The following is a 14,455-nucleotide window of genomic DNA, read 5'->3' as shown; positions in this document are numbered from 1 at the left end:
AATAACCCATCAAATTGAATAAAAAAAGGAAGCGAACACAAGTCTGGACCTAAAAAATGAAGGTGAGAATATGAGTGTATGAGTGCATTGGATCTTAAGAAAATTGAAAGGTGAAGAAGATGCTTTAAAGAAACTCTAAGTTGATCACAGAACCTGAAATTTAAATCAGACGGCAGCAATTCAAACAGCCTTATCGTGCTTTGACTCCCTCCACCCCAACGTTCCTTGGTAACAATCTCTGTTTCTAATGTCCAATCATTATCATTATAATATTATTGAAACTTCGCTTTTTCCTTTTGGGCCACATTACTCTTATCATCATTCCACATTCTACCTTTCTTATGTCTCCCTTCTATTCTTTTCCTTTTCAACTCACACTCAATAATTATTCTTTATGGATTTCTTCAAATTTTTGTGTTATTGTTTAAGATATTGATGACCTTTCACATGATGTTTGTTGAGGATGTTAATTCTCTTCTTGCTTTTCGTCTAATATTGCTTCTGGAGTTCCTGCGGTTCTGTTTGAAATATTATTTCATATCCATTTCTTATATACAATTTAGCACATATTGTTTCGTGAATTTATATATAGATAAATTTCGAATGATTAAATATTTTTTTAATGTAAAATTATAATTTATTTCTGTTTTCAAAATATGATAAAAATAAACATATATAATCATTATAACACACTAATGTGATTTTTTTACATATTAAATTTATTTTAGTACAATATTTGAATTATTTATACTAATTGATATATTTTAATTAAAAAAATTATATCAAACTTGAAAACATATTAACTTTCGAGACTGAATTATATTTTTGTATTAAAGTTTATACATTAAATTAATATTTATCCCATTTACAATAAATATATATATATATATATATATATATATGAAAATTATTTATTATTCATATTTGTATTAATTATGTCTAATAGTCTCACATCGTTTAGAAATTTAAACCTAAGACGGTTTAAATATTTATTTCTCATTTTATTCTTCAATAATATTATTGAGTAAACTTAACATTGAAACAATATTAATAATGAATTATATCAACGTAAACATTTTTTTCTTGTACTAAAATTTCATTGAAGTTATTTTTAATTTTTAAAACTCAAACTTCTATAAGATGTGTGTTTCGAGTATGGGTTGAGATCCCTTACTAAAAAAAAGTATTCAATGTTGTCATGTAGATATGATGGACTTCTTGATGATTTACATTATCTAAATTACGTTATTTGTTCTCTCTTCTCCTTGTCTGAGTCGTGGGGGCGGAACACTCAATAATTCTTGTAATAAATATGTGTAATCAGAGTTAAATTGCTTACCTTTTCCCTCACACATATATTTATAAAAACGATAATGAGTTTACTATTAAGTCTGACTCATTAATCACCAATAAATTACTTTCATTATTCCTATTAATCTTTAGTCAATAACTGTTATTCTCCCTAATTTTCCATTAATAACTATTATTGTCCAGATTAATTATCAATTAATGATTGTGTAGGATGGTCAACTGCTCGATCCTTCGCTGACAGGGTGACCATATAGTACAATATGGAATTTGTTTATTTTATACTATATTAAATTCATTTATGTGTCACTTTACACACAATATAATATAATGAGAATGCGGAATATCTATTCTTAACCATGTGTTTTAATTAATTTGTTAATATAGTTGTTTTTTCAGTACACTGATGTTGTATTTTTTTATCTCATATTTAAAAATATTTAAGGTAATATTTTAATGTTGTCATGTGATGTGAGAACTCATACACCTAAATATTATAAATGTAAAGTGGTGGTGCCTTTGCAAATAACTATTCAAATAAAGGCCATGTACACTGCACATTTCAAAGTAGCATCTATGAAGATTATGCATTGTCATCACACATTGTATTTGAACATGACTTATAGCTTGTTGGAGAAAGCATGATATGGAATGAAGATTTTTACATGTATATATCAAAGTTTATATCATATTTAGCAAAATAATTTTCATGTGGCTTATCATCTAAGTCATTTTTGTGATCTATCTATTCTCCAATTACTTTTTTCTTAATTGATAGCAACGTGGAAATAAATTGTTTAGCCACCAAACAACCAACCTTAAAGGAAAAAAATTAATGATGTAAGACTTAGCAACAAACCATTTATGGATTAATTTTAATATAAAAAAATCTACCAACTTTTATTATTTATTGTTTTCTTTACAGATCTAAAATTTTTAATATGAAAAAAAGGAAAGAAAGACTTAACTAATGTTGAAGTGCTCATGAATTTGGTATTTTAAATTAAGCCTTTATGAGTTCATATTTTATTTTTGAACATTCTAAATTTGTATTTCTTACAGTTAAGTATATGTTGTATTATTTGAGTAAAGTTAGTGTAATTTTATTTGTCATTTTGTTGGATGTAAAAATGTAAGATTATATAATCAATACAAAATAATATTATGATTAATGTATAAAAATAAATATTGTTTTTTTGTTAGATTTTGTTAAAATCATTAAAGACGATGGTTATGATTTTACATAATTATAAGTAATAATACGAAGATCATTAAAAAAAAATCAGTTAGATCGTAATTCAATGAAAACAAATAATTAAGATGATATAACACGAAAACAACTATATAATTTTATTAATAAAAAATTAAACATAAAATACTTATTTAAAAAATATAAACATTTTAAATATACAGGTTAAAAAATTAAATAAATTTAACAAGCATCGTATATTTTAATTCTTAAATCGACAAAATACTTTTTCCTAATAATTAATAATCTTGAAGCCATCAATTCAAAGGATAGTTTCGTCAATTCACAAACTCCAATATTGTACTGTCTGAAATTTCTCTTCAAACTCGGTTGGCAAGGAAAAACGCGCAGGTGCAAGAAATAGTTTAAATTTAAATTTAAAATTTAAATTTAAAGTGTTTGAAAAGAATTGAATAGGTCGTTCGGGACCAAGAATTAAACCATAAAATAAAATAAAATAAAATAAAAGGTTTAAATAAAGAACTCCCTCCTTTTTTTTAATCGTTTTAAAAATTTGTGTGATTATTATGCTAAGTAGGGAGTTCGAAAAAGCAAAGCCAAAAAAGCTGTTTCTTTCAAATTCATCTTCTTTTCTTCTCCATACGTTCTTTGCGCCAGGAACCAAACCAAACGCGGCCTTGTGAGGCTGAGACTCTTCCGCGAACACATTGTCATTTCTCTTCTTTTTCTTCTTCTCTCAGTCTTTCTGAGTTCTGAATCGCTCAATGCTCAACGATTCTTCTGACATTATCTCTCTTTTGCAAGATCTTCATCTCGCTCAGTCTTCTCTCAAAGTTCTCCCAGGTTAGTGGATCCGCTTCACGAACATCTGAACGAGTTGGTGATTTCGTGCATGTTTCTGTTTTCACCGTTCTTTGACTCTGTTTCTGTTTCGCGGCACGTAATACGAGGATAACTGAAGAAAATGAGGATTGTTGTTTGAAATTCTTTTGTTGTCGTCATCTTGAATTTTAGTTTCTAATCGAGGCATTTCGAGTTAGTTGATGTGTTCATCTTTTGATTTTTAGATTTTCAGTGTTTATGTTTCTTTTTTTACTTTATCAGGTATTTATGTTGAACTAGATATAACATAAGATCTGTTTGTGTGTGGTTGTTGTAGTAATTTAAAAAAGAAAAAAGAAAAAGAAAGGCAAGATTGAAGGTGGAAGACCTTTTCAACCTTGAGGGAAGTTGATTAAGCTTGGGTCCATTGAATTAGCCGGGTGGGGGCGTGGATGTGTTAGGTTCATGATTTTGAATTTTACAGCTTGGAATGCGGTTGAACGTGTCGATTCGATGAGGACTTTAAAGCCTGGAGCAATGGATCGGGGGAGTGGAGAGTAGATTGTCTATGTGGAGCTAGGGTCCCCTCCATTATGTTATCCTGATTAAGTCATTCATTGGGGGCCTTGTTTAAAGTTTGAAAGGCCCATTTGTATGGAAAGTTAGCTTTTTTGTTTTTGAAAAAATGTTATCACTTTTTGCTTTTTCGCAATTTGCAATTGCCGACGGTAACCTTTTTTGTTCATGGCAGAAGTCTATAAGGGAAGATGTCTCAGACATCCAGTGTCCTGCCTGCCTTCCACTCCATCAAGCCATTGCCCTCTGAGTTCAAGTTTGCCAACAATCCAAACCCTCTGCTTGTGGAAAAACATGGAGATGTTAAATTTAGACGCACCAATCCGATTGGACCAAATGGTTTTGAGAATGGTGCAGTAGTAGGGGAGGTTTCTAAGGAAGTTCGAGGCCGAGCTGGTGGCATGGATCTTTTTGATGAGGATTCACCGTATGGTGGAAAAGGTAGATCATTAAAAGACCGACCATCTAATGCAGATGAAGACTCAGCATCCGTTACTTTGCCTCTGCCATCAACTTTGACATCCTCTAGGGAAAACAGGTGGAATGATACAAATTCTTATGGTTCAAAAAAGGTAATGTTGGCCTTGGATTTCAGTTTTCTTCTGCTGCTGTGTTTTGAAATCAGTTTATTATAGTACATGCTACTTAATTCAGTTGGACAAATAGCTTATTTTTCTGGAAGAATGTTAAAGGAATTGATTCATTTTCTTTCAATTTAATTTGGATGATTGTGGATATACTCAGCTGGGAATACAATGCACTCTTCGTTGCTTTGACAATATGTTTGAAAATTTCAAACGAAGATAATTTAATATTATAGTGAATCAGTCTTTTCTTTATTGAGTTTGTTTGATCCCATTAATGGATAATTTATTTTTTTTGCTTCTTTGTCTTACTTTTTAAGTTCATTATTTCAGAAGCTTCAGTCATGGCTTCAACTACCAAATGGGGATTGGGAGCTGGTAAAGATAATAACAACTTCCGGAGCTGAATCTGTCATTTCACTGCCTGATGGGAAAGTAAGATAAGCAACATTGTTTTTTTACAATGTTAAGTTCTTTTTGGTCTGATTAATTGTACACTCCACCCTATCATAGGTTTTAAAGGTGAAAGAGGATAATTTGGTGCCAGCTAATCCCGACATTCTTGATGGAGTGGATGACCTCATGCAACTTAGTTATTTAAATGAACCAGCAGTTTTATTCAACCTGCAATATAGATACAACCAAGATATGATATATGTAAGCTTATATCACTTAATTTTCTCTCTTCATTTATTTTCCAAATCATAACATCTTTAAGTGCATAACTATTTAATTCAGACGAAAGCTGGGCCTGTTTTGGTTGCTGTAAATCCCTTTAAGAAAGTTCCTTTGTATGGTAATGACTATATTGAAGCCTACAAGTGTAAGGCCATTGAAAGCCCTCATGTTTATGCAATTACTGACACAGCCATCCGAGAAATGATACGAGGTAACTTTTTCCTTATTTTTCATATTTGGATGAAGTTTCAAAAAGCTAAGCTGTTTCCATTCGTTTTAAGCTATAACTTTGTATTGCTTTGCTTACAGATGAAGTGAATCAATCCATAATTATAAGGTCAGTATTTCTTGATTAATTCTATTTTTCTGAGCGACTAGTTATGGAAAACTATTTGGTGTTCATAGCTTCTTTAACAGATGCTTTAATCAAAGTTTTAATTTCAGTTTCATTATCTGCATGTTTGCTTGAATATTAGTCTTCAGTTTTTCGCTCTCCACTTGAGTTTAAAGATGGTTCGGTGTACAAGGCTCACATGTGGGGCCCTTTACTCAGTATTTTGATTAAACATTTACGGCATTTGTTATTTTCTACACTTTGTTTCTGATGATCTTAGTTAGTATTTTCATTGTATGAGTTACACAAAATCTCATTGGATAGAGATGAGTATTTTCTTTCATCTGGCACTTGTGATCAAGTGCTGGATCAGGACTAAAATAAATTTAGGAAAAAACTATTAAAGAGGAGTTATTGGTAGAAATATTCAGTATATGAATAATTAACCAATAACCATTCGGTTTGTTGAAGGTGTTCAAAGGATTAGTAGCAACTTTAGTTGTCAAATGTTCTTATTTCTTAAGTTGGAAATATTTTTTATCATTGGTTCATTTTTCTGTTTAGCTCCCTGAAAAATTTATCTAACCTAGTGAAATAATATTAAAGTTGCTCTCGTTCTCTAAATAAATGAAAGACTAAAGAGAAATGCATATTCCATATTGTTCGTTAATTTGGTTTGATATTAATTTCATATAGACTAAAGAGAAACTCTTGTGTGTTTTCTTAAAAATTTCAACTCTCAACTGTCTAGATGTATGAATTTGTTTTGTCGTTTAATTGCTTGCTTTGTGTAATTTTATTTGGTATCAGGTCTCCCTTGTAGTTCTTCGTGGTATTCTTTTTAGTTATTCCCTGTCAATCTATCGAAAAGTTTCTATTTTTTGCCCAATGTTTTCAGCATAATGTGGTGATCAACCTGGTTTCCTAAACCTCAAGTGTCCTTAGTTGACTTTGAATTAAAACTTGTAATAACTCCTTTTATCTACATATTCAGTGGTGAGAGTGGAGCCGGAAAGACTGAGACAGCAAAAATAGCAATGCAATACTTGGCTGCCCTTGGTGGCGGCAGTGGAATAGAGAACGAGATATTAAAGACTAATCCAATACTAGAAGCCTTTGGTAATGGAAAAACATTAAGAAATGACAACTCGAGTCGCTTTGTAAGATTTCCAATTTATTATATTGATTCTTTTGGTTGATTCATTAGGTTTCTGATTCTGTAAAATTTGGTGCTGAAATCTCTTAATTTGATTGAATGTCACAGGGAAAGCTCATTGAGATTCATTTTAGTGAAACTGGAAAAATATCTGGTGCAAATATTCAAACATGTATGTTTACACAGGATGTAATTGAAAGTTTGTCTTTTCTTCCTCTTTCAAGTATCTAACTATTATGTTAATATCTGCAACTCTGTATTGAATCAATGTGATGCTTCTGGCTTGGCCCGTTGACCATACCATACCATAAACAGTTTTGCTGGAAAAGGTATTCACTCTTTTGAGCTAGTTTTCATTCCAATTCGTCCATTTTATGTTGTTGACCCTTGTTTTATTGTGTGAACAGTCCAGAGTAGTCCAATGCAATGAAGGGGAAAGGTCATATCATATATTTTATCAGCTATGTGCTGGAGCACCCTCATCTCTTAGGGGTAAGTGAATTATTTTTTCTTCTGTATGTGCTAATATTTGTTACGTAGATGGGTTATTGTTACAATTCTTATTTGAGGGTGGCCTTGAAGAATGTGGAATTTCTCTTTAAATAGCGGCTTTGATGTTTTATTTATTATAACTCAGAAAAGCTAAATCTACTAAGTGCGGAAGAATATAAATATCTGAGGCAGAGCAATTGTTATTCAATTAGCGGCATAGATGATGCTGAAGAATTTCGCATAGTCAAGGTATACATATTATTTTTTACAGTTTCCATCTTGACTTGTGGTTAAAGTCTGAAATAATAGCTTGGCATACATGATTTTTTTTATGCTATTGTCAATTTCCAGGAAGCTCTGGATATTGTCCACATTAGCAAGGGAGACCAGGAGAATGTATTTGCAATGCTTGCTGCAGTATTATGGTTAGGAAACATATCATTTACTGTGGTCGATAATGAAAATCATGTTGAAGCTGTTGAGGATGAGGGTAAGCATTTTCCAGAATCTCTTCTAATTGAATTTAAAGAATAGATTTTTTGTGCTCGATAGATTGCAGTTTACGGAGGGATGCCTTCCTTGTTCACTCCTTAGAAACTTTGCGGTCGATTTTGCATTAATATAACATTATATTTGCTTAATTGCAGTCTCGTACAAATATAGATAAACAAGATCATATTAAATTTCAATTTTATATTGAAGAGAAATAAAAGGGAGAGCTTTGGTGCAATGTGTCCCTGAGATCACAGGTTCCAGCCAGCCTCTTATAAATATAAGCACCGGCTGAATGTTATGGATCCCCTATGTGGGCTGACTCTTCTCTAGACCTGCTGCACAGTGGGAGCTTTGTAGCTTAAGGCTGCCCTTCTTAATACGGATAATAACTAAATGATTTGGTTATAAATAATATCTATTATGACATACCTTTCGAAATTATATTGCGTACTTGTCCCTATCAAGCTTTTGCAAATGCATTGGTCTTAACATGTATTAGCTGCCACAATTCCAGAACTTCTTTTTGAATACGTTCAATATAAAACTTACTGGTTGTCAAATAGCTTCTGACTGGTGCAAGATTTTGGGTTTGGGGTGTCTCTAAAACTTTTGGCTTCACTCGGTATATAGTAGAGTGGAGCAGTTGGCATTTTATTTATTTATTTATTTTTTTGTGAAAAGGCCCTAGTAAGCTGAGCAGAAAAAATGTGTTTTGAGTTTATTTGTTGATTTTGCTGCACTTATATAATTTAACAACCATGTTGTAGCTTCAAAATATTTTCATTTGCCTATAATAACTGTTTGGATAGTGTATTATCGATACCTAATTTCTGATGCATAAGTTTTTACCTTATTTAGATGATATGCACTGTATAAATTAATACCTTAATTAAAAATGAATTCTGTTTCCCTACTTCTTGTAGGTCTGTTCACCGTTGCCAAGTTGATTGGATGTGAAATTGAAGACCTGAAATTGACTTTTTCAACTCGCAAAATGAAAGTTGGTAATGATAATATTGTCCAGAAGTTGACGCTCTCTCAGGTAAATGACTACGATGCTAACATTTACCTTTGTCTACAAGTATGGTTGGAAAAAATGCAACTTCTCAAGGGGAAGAAGATGTTGGCTATATAGATTTAAATTGAATTTCTCAATCAGCCTATGCAATTTATTTAGTTTGTTATTGCAAGGGAATGTTCAAGATACGTTGGTTGGTGATGAACATATGAATGATTGTTGCTTTTCTCATGTAGGCTATTGATGCGAGAGATGCTTTGGCGAAGTCAATATATGCATGTTTGTTTGATTGGTTGGTTGAGCAAATAAATAAATCCCTTGCAGTTGGCAAAAGACGAACTGGCAGATCAATCAGCATTCTTGATATTTATGGCTTTGAGTCATTCAATGTATGTTATATTATATGACAACTTTTTTATATAATATATCCATTTCACGATCCTTATCCTATTTATTTTTTGTTTTGCAATGTTTGCTCCGTTCAATGCTGTGGATTTTATGCATGCAGAGGAATAGTTTTGAGCAGTTTTGCATAAATTATGCAAACGAAAGATTACAGCAACATTTCAATCGTCATTTGTTCAAGCTGGAACAGGAGGTATGCGCCATATATAAACTGACTGTTGCTTGGCAATGGATAAAGAATAGGTGCATAGCATTTTATCAGGCAAATGGAAAAATCTCATTCAAATCTGCAAGGTCCCATTAAAATGTGAATATAAAATCCATGACATTTTTATTTTGAACTCTTAGCTCTCTCATAATTGTTCCCTGATTATTTACACTAATTGAGTCCACACTCCATACTAATCTAACCGAACCGCACACTCTGACACAACCAACTAGGCTACTAGTACTACTATTTCCCTTTGGTGGTGGAAAATAGTTGGATATCAATCTTCCCCTGATTACTTAACGGGCTTATGTTAGCAAAGTCCCTCTATATCTCCTTTTTCAGGACCACGTAACTCAACTAAGCTACTACTATTTTTCCCATTTGTGGTGGTAGAAATAGATGGATACCAATCTAAATTTATTCATATATTAATGTAATTTTGGAAATCTGATGTTTAAACAAGTCCCCATTTAAGTTGATTGCCATAGAATGAAAGTTGAACTTGCCACATGCCTTCTTATAAAATGAATAAAGAAGCTATGCTACCTCTTATAATTAAACATTTACTCATGCCTTGTTTACAATTTTGAGCCAGGAATATATCCAAGATGGCATTGATTGGGCTAAAGTGGAATTTGAAGACAACCAAGATTGCCTTAATCTGTTTGAAAAGGTACAGTGTTTCCGTGCCCCACTTTGACATTTTCTGTGTAATCTTTAGTATGTTTATTATCAGAATATAAAGGGAAAGGAAATAGGGAAACTAGCTAATATGCTTCTTCAGTGGGCCATATGCAGTGCTTATACGTTCCATTTTTTTTTCTGCTGTCAAATTAAATATTTTGGGGGTATGATTTTGTCACAGATGTTCTGTTGTAGCTTTGTTGAAAGTTGCTGCTTTTTTGTCTTTTTACTCCTCATAAAACTGAAGCGAAACCATTGGGATTTTGGAGTGAATTATGTTAATTCAGATTTCCTTAACTGATATTTAAATTATTTGAATGTTGATCCAAGTCCAACTATTAATGTCACATAGTTAATTTGTAATGCTTTGTTCTATTTCTCTGACATAAGGCGCTGATATTGTGGTGAATGGTTAGAGAATGAATTTGCGGCTAGTATTTTTCTTTCTCCGATGTGGAAAAAAAATACTATGTCTAACTAGAAGTTGGAAATTCTATTGTCTTAAACTTAGCTTCTGACATTTGCAGAAACCATTGGGACTACTATCCCTGTTAGATGAAGAGTCAACTTTCCCTAATGGCACAGATTTAACGTTTGCTAATAAGCTTAAGCAGCATTTGAATTCCAATTCTTGCTTCAAAGGAGAACGTGAAAAAGCCTTTACTGTGCGTCATTATGCAGGGGAGGTATTAATCTGGTCATTTTCATGCAATATTCTATTGGTTCTACCTGTTTATGCAAAGTGCCTGTATGGTCCGTAAGATGAATGTATAATAAGATTTACATTGTAATGACATCCATTTTGACATTCTGGTGTGTGTTTTATATTGTGAATAGAAGTAAGTTTTGTGGATAGAAAGACACACATTTGCACTATATTTGAATCCATGCATTATTTACTAACTCTACTAACCATGATTTTGAATAACTTCCCTTGTCGATATTTTTATTCTTCCCACATACTATCATTTTTCTTAAAAACAAAAGGTTATTTCTCATTAATTTCAGTTTGCTCATCTTACCTGACTGTTTGATAGTATCACTTGTTCTTCCCCAGGTCACTTATGATACATCTGGATTCCTGGAAAAGAACAGGGACCTATTGCACTTAGATTCTATCCAACTTCTATCTTCAAGCAAATGCCATCTTCCTAAGTTATTTGCATCCCATATGCTTACTCAGTCTGAGAAGCCTGTTGTAGGTCCCTTACATAAGTCAGGGGGAGCAGATTCCCAAAAGCTAAGTGTTGCCACAAAATTCAAGGTACGTAATCTTAATTATGGCTTTATCAAAAGGCATATCTTGAAATGTTCTATTACTTTGGTAAAGTAATGTTGCTTTCCTAGCCTAATATGTTTTCAATGCTATTAAATGGTTTTCATTCAAAGTTCGTCTAAGGCTTGAAAAAGGTCGGCCTCATCTAATATATTAATGATCCTAATAATAATTATGACATAGCCTTGAAATTGTTACAAACCATCAATTTATTTCATATTTTAATATGAATTGGTTTAATAAGTGATCAAAAGCAGGATCGTACTCATACTGACTCTACTATTCGGTTTGTAAAAGTGAAAATGGAAGTAGTGAGGTGGAGTTGAGTGAAATCGATGCCATTCATTTTTAAAATTATTTTATCAACTCTCTCCCTGACCCATTCCATTCCTACCAAACACACCTTAAATATTCAGAGGTTTTTTAAATTGGTTGGGATATTTATCATGCTTCAATTGATTTAGAGGTTATTTCTATTGGTACCCAGGGACAATTGTTCCAATTGATGCAACGTCTAGAGAGTACTACACCACATTTTATACGTTGCATTAAGCCCAATAACCTCCAATCACCTGGATCATATGAGCAAAGCCTTGTACTTCAGCAGTTGAGATGTTGTGGAGTTCTGGAAGTGGTTCGAATATCAAGATCGGGCTTTCCAACTAGAGTATCTCACCAAAAGTTTGCCAGGAGGTATAATATCAGAAAGAAAGAAACGATGGCGATTAATATGATTTCAAATTAGCCCCTTCCCCTAGCCTCGTGCTTTTTGCAAGTTTCTAACCTTTCTGTTATTGACTTGGGAGCCGTAAATCAGATATGGTTTTCTTCTCCTTGAAAATGTTGCCTCTCAGGATCCGCTCAGTGTCTCAGTTGCTATTCTTCATCAGTTCAACATTTTGCCTGAGATGTTTCAAGTTGGCTACACAAAGCTATTCTTCCGAACAGGGCAGGTAAATAGATGTTTATAAGATTTTTTCCACAAATTGTTCTCATATATAAATTGTTGCGGTGGCAATGAATGTGATTTTATTGACTTTATAGCATCATTAATTTTTATGGCTTTAACTATTTTGTTAACATAAATTTAAGAATGAATTAGTGAGGGAAGTATTATCATCATTTACTTTTAGAAATTGTGTTCAACAACTATTTTTTACTTAATAAGCTTCAGTAATTTGGGATCTGAGTGAAGTAGGTTTCTACATGTTTTAATCAGTTGTTTCTTTTAAGAATTGTGTTTTTTCTTTTAGACATGGAAGTATGTACTGCGTGTGATAAAATTTTGGCATAATTTTGCCCTTTATTTTGCCATAATTTTGCCCTTTATTTTGCATGATAAACTGTTCCGTGTTCAAGTTGGTCATTGTGTTCAATATACTTTTGCATTATGCATTTAAACTGGTGAAATAGATTTTATAACCAAAGCCTAATTTTAAATTTTATATACTTTTGTATTGTGTCTTTAAAACTGTGCCTTGGCCGCGATTGCAGATTGGAGTGCTTGAGGATACCAGAAATCGTACTCTGCATGGAATTTTACGTGTGCAAAGTTGCTTCAGGGGTCACCGAGCTCGTTGTTACCGCAAGGAACTTTGGAGAGGAATTACCATTCTCCAATCATGTATTTCTTTGCCCAACCTATTTTTTTCAGCCTTTCACATTCCTTGAGAAGTGTAACTGACGAAGATCCCTTCATGCAGTTATTAGAGGAGAGAAAAGCAGAAAGGAATATGCAAGTTTGCTTCACAGACATAAGGCTGCTGTTATTATACAGAAGCGGATGAAAACAGTATTTGCAAGGAACAGAATGAAAAGTATTAACGAAGCTGCAGTTGTCATACAATCTTGTAAGAGTTTTATGCTCTCAAAAGGCCTAGTGTTAAAGGATAAATTAAAGGCAGAAAAAGATGCTTGGACAACTGTCTTTAAGTGTTATTAGACAAATTTTCATTTGTTTAAACGGCTTGTGCAGTTATCCGTGGTTGGTTAGTCAGAAGATGCTCTGGAAACATAGTATTATCAAAATCTGGAGTCACGAAGGTATTTTCTTTTTCTGATTTCTAAAACTATATTTCAATGTTGTCATGGATTGCTTATCTTTGGGACACTAACTCATGAATCTCTAATACAGACTAATGAGTCAAATGAGGTTCTTGTGAAGTCGTCTTTCCTCGCTGAACTTCAGCGCCGGGTACTTAAGGCAGAAGCTGCCCTGAGAGAGAAGGAAGAGGAGAATGACATTCTTCACCAACGCCTTCAACAGTATGAGAACAGATGGTCCGAATACGAGTTAAAGATGAAGTCCATGGAACAAGTATGGCAGAAGCAAATGAGATCCCTGCAATCTAGCCTCTCTATTGCAAAGAAGAGCCTGGCTCTGGATGAATCCGAAAGAAATTCAGATGCTTCTGTTAACGCAAGTGACGAGAGAGATTTCAGCTGGGATGTAGGAACCAATCACCGTCGTCAAGAAAGCAACGGGGCAAGATCAATGAGTGCTGGTTTGAGTGTTATAAGTCGGTTGGCTGAAGAATTTGAGCAGAGGAGTCAAGTATTTGGTGATGATGCCAAGTTCTTGGTAGAGGTAAAATCTGGTCAAGTTGAAGCAAGTTTGAACCCAGATAGAGAACTTAGAAGGTTAAAACAGATGTTTGAAGCTTGGAAAAAGGATTATGGTTCAAGACTTCGTGAAACAAAGGTCATTTTACATAAACTTGGAAGTGAAGATGGATCAATTGAGAAAGTGAAGAAAAGTTGGTGGGGAAGAAGGAATAGTACCAGAATAAGTTGATTTATTTATTTATTTTTTCTTATGGGGGTTTGGCTTTGGTCTATGCACTGTTTTAAGGGCATTGCATTGCCAACTATATATCCAAAAATGAGGAAAAATACAATAGGAAATATAAGATAGGAGTAGGACAATGAATTACTGGTTACTGTAATTAGGTTAGCTGTTGCTAGCCGTTTTTATTTATGAAAAATTTCTCACGCACGACTTGTGGAATTAGGTGCTCAATACGATCCTTGTGATTCATGTTTGTGAATTGCATGTAGAAAAGATAGTGCTTTCGATCAATGCACGGGCTATGGATATTTCTAAATTTAAGTAAGATTTAATGACAATACTGACAATTGAAGAAAATAAATTGTACAAGTAAACTATTTGAATTATACGATATTATTTATTTATTTATTTGATATGA

The 14,455-nt window shown here is 33.0% G+C and overlaps 1 protein-coding gene across 4 annotated transcripts; it reads left to right on the top strand.

The window, feature by feature from the left end:
- The first annotated feature begins 3,108 nt into the window (after positions 1–3,108).
- On the top strand, positions 3,109–14,256 carry LOC108326189 (myosin-1). 4 transcript variants are annotated; one of them, XM_017559530.2, is made up of 25 exons: positions 3,109–3,361; positions 3,678–3,992; positions 4,095–4,488; positions 4,834–4,935; positions 5,014–5,157; positions 5,239–5,389; positions 5,488–5,515; positions 6,507–6,672; positions 6,777–6,840; positions 6,984–6,997; positions 7,076–7,160; positions 7,306–7,409; positions 7,512–7,650; positions 8,579–8,697; positions 8,910–9,062; positions 9,182–9,271; positions 9,885–9,962; positions 10,501–10,659; positions 11,031–11,237; positions 11,737–11,942; positions 12,067–12,202; positions 12,744–12,873; positions 12,953–13,099; positions 13,225–13,292; positions 13,384–14,256. In XM_017559530.2, exons 3-25 carry the CDS (start codon positions 4,108–4,110, stop codon positions 14,041–14,043), a joined length of 3,531 nt encoding a protein of 1,176 aa, XP_017415019.1. In that variant the 5' UTR covers positions 3,109–3,361; positions 3,678–3,992; positions 4,095–4,107; the 3' UTR covers positions 14,044–14,256. The 4 variants fall into 4 exon arrangements, with proteins under 4 accessions (XP_017415019.1, XP_017415018.1, XP_017415020.1 ...); XM_017559529.2 differs by having other exon boundaries at positions 4,092–4,488; XM_017559531.2 differs by lacking the exon at positions 3,678–3,992.
- The last annotated feature ends 199 nt before the right edge of the window (positions 14,257–14,455 follow it).

Source organism: Vigna angularis, chromosome 3 (assembly GCF_016808095.1).
Source record: "Vigna angularis cultivar LongXiaoDou No.4 chromosome 3, ASM1680809v1, whole genome shotgun sequence".
Classification (NCBI taxonomy): domain Eukaryota; kingdom Viridiplantae; phylum Streptophyta; class Magnoliopsida; order Fabales; family Fabaceae; genus Vigna; species Vigna angularis.
The sequence above is the reverse complement of the archived record's forward strand: the minus strand, read 5'-3'. Positions and strand labels throughout refer to the sequence as shown.

Bases quoted from the DNA above. Each gene is read 5' to 3' on its own strand.
- LOC108326189 (XM_017559531.2), top strand. From the start codon at position 4,108: ATGTCTCAGACATCCAGTGTCCTGCCTGCCTTCCACTCCATCAAGCCA. The intron at 12,874-12,952 runs GTATTTCTTTGC...CCCTTCATGCAG, and splicing joins AATTACCATTCTCCAATCAT to TTATTAGAGGAGAGAAAAGC. The intron at 13,100-13,224 runs GTAAGAGTTTTA...CGGCTTGTGCAG, and splicing joins TGCAGTTGTCATACAATCTT to TTATCCGTGGTTGGTTAGTC.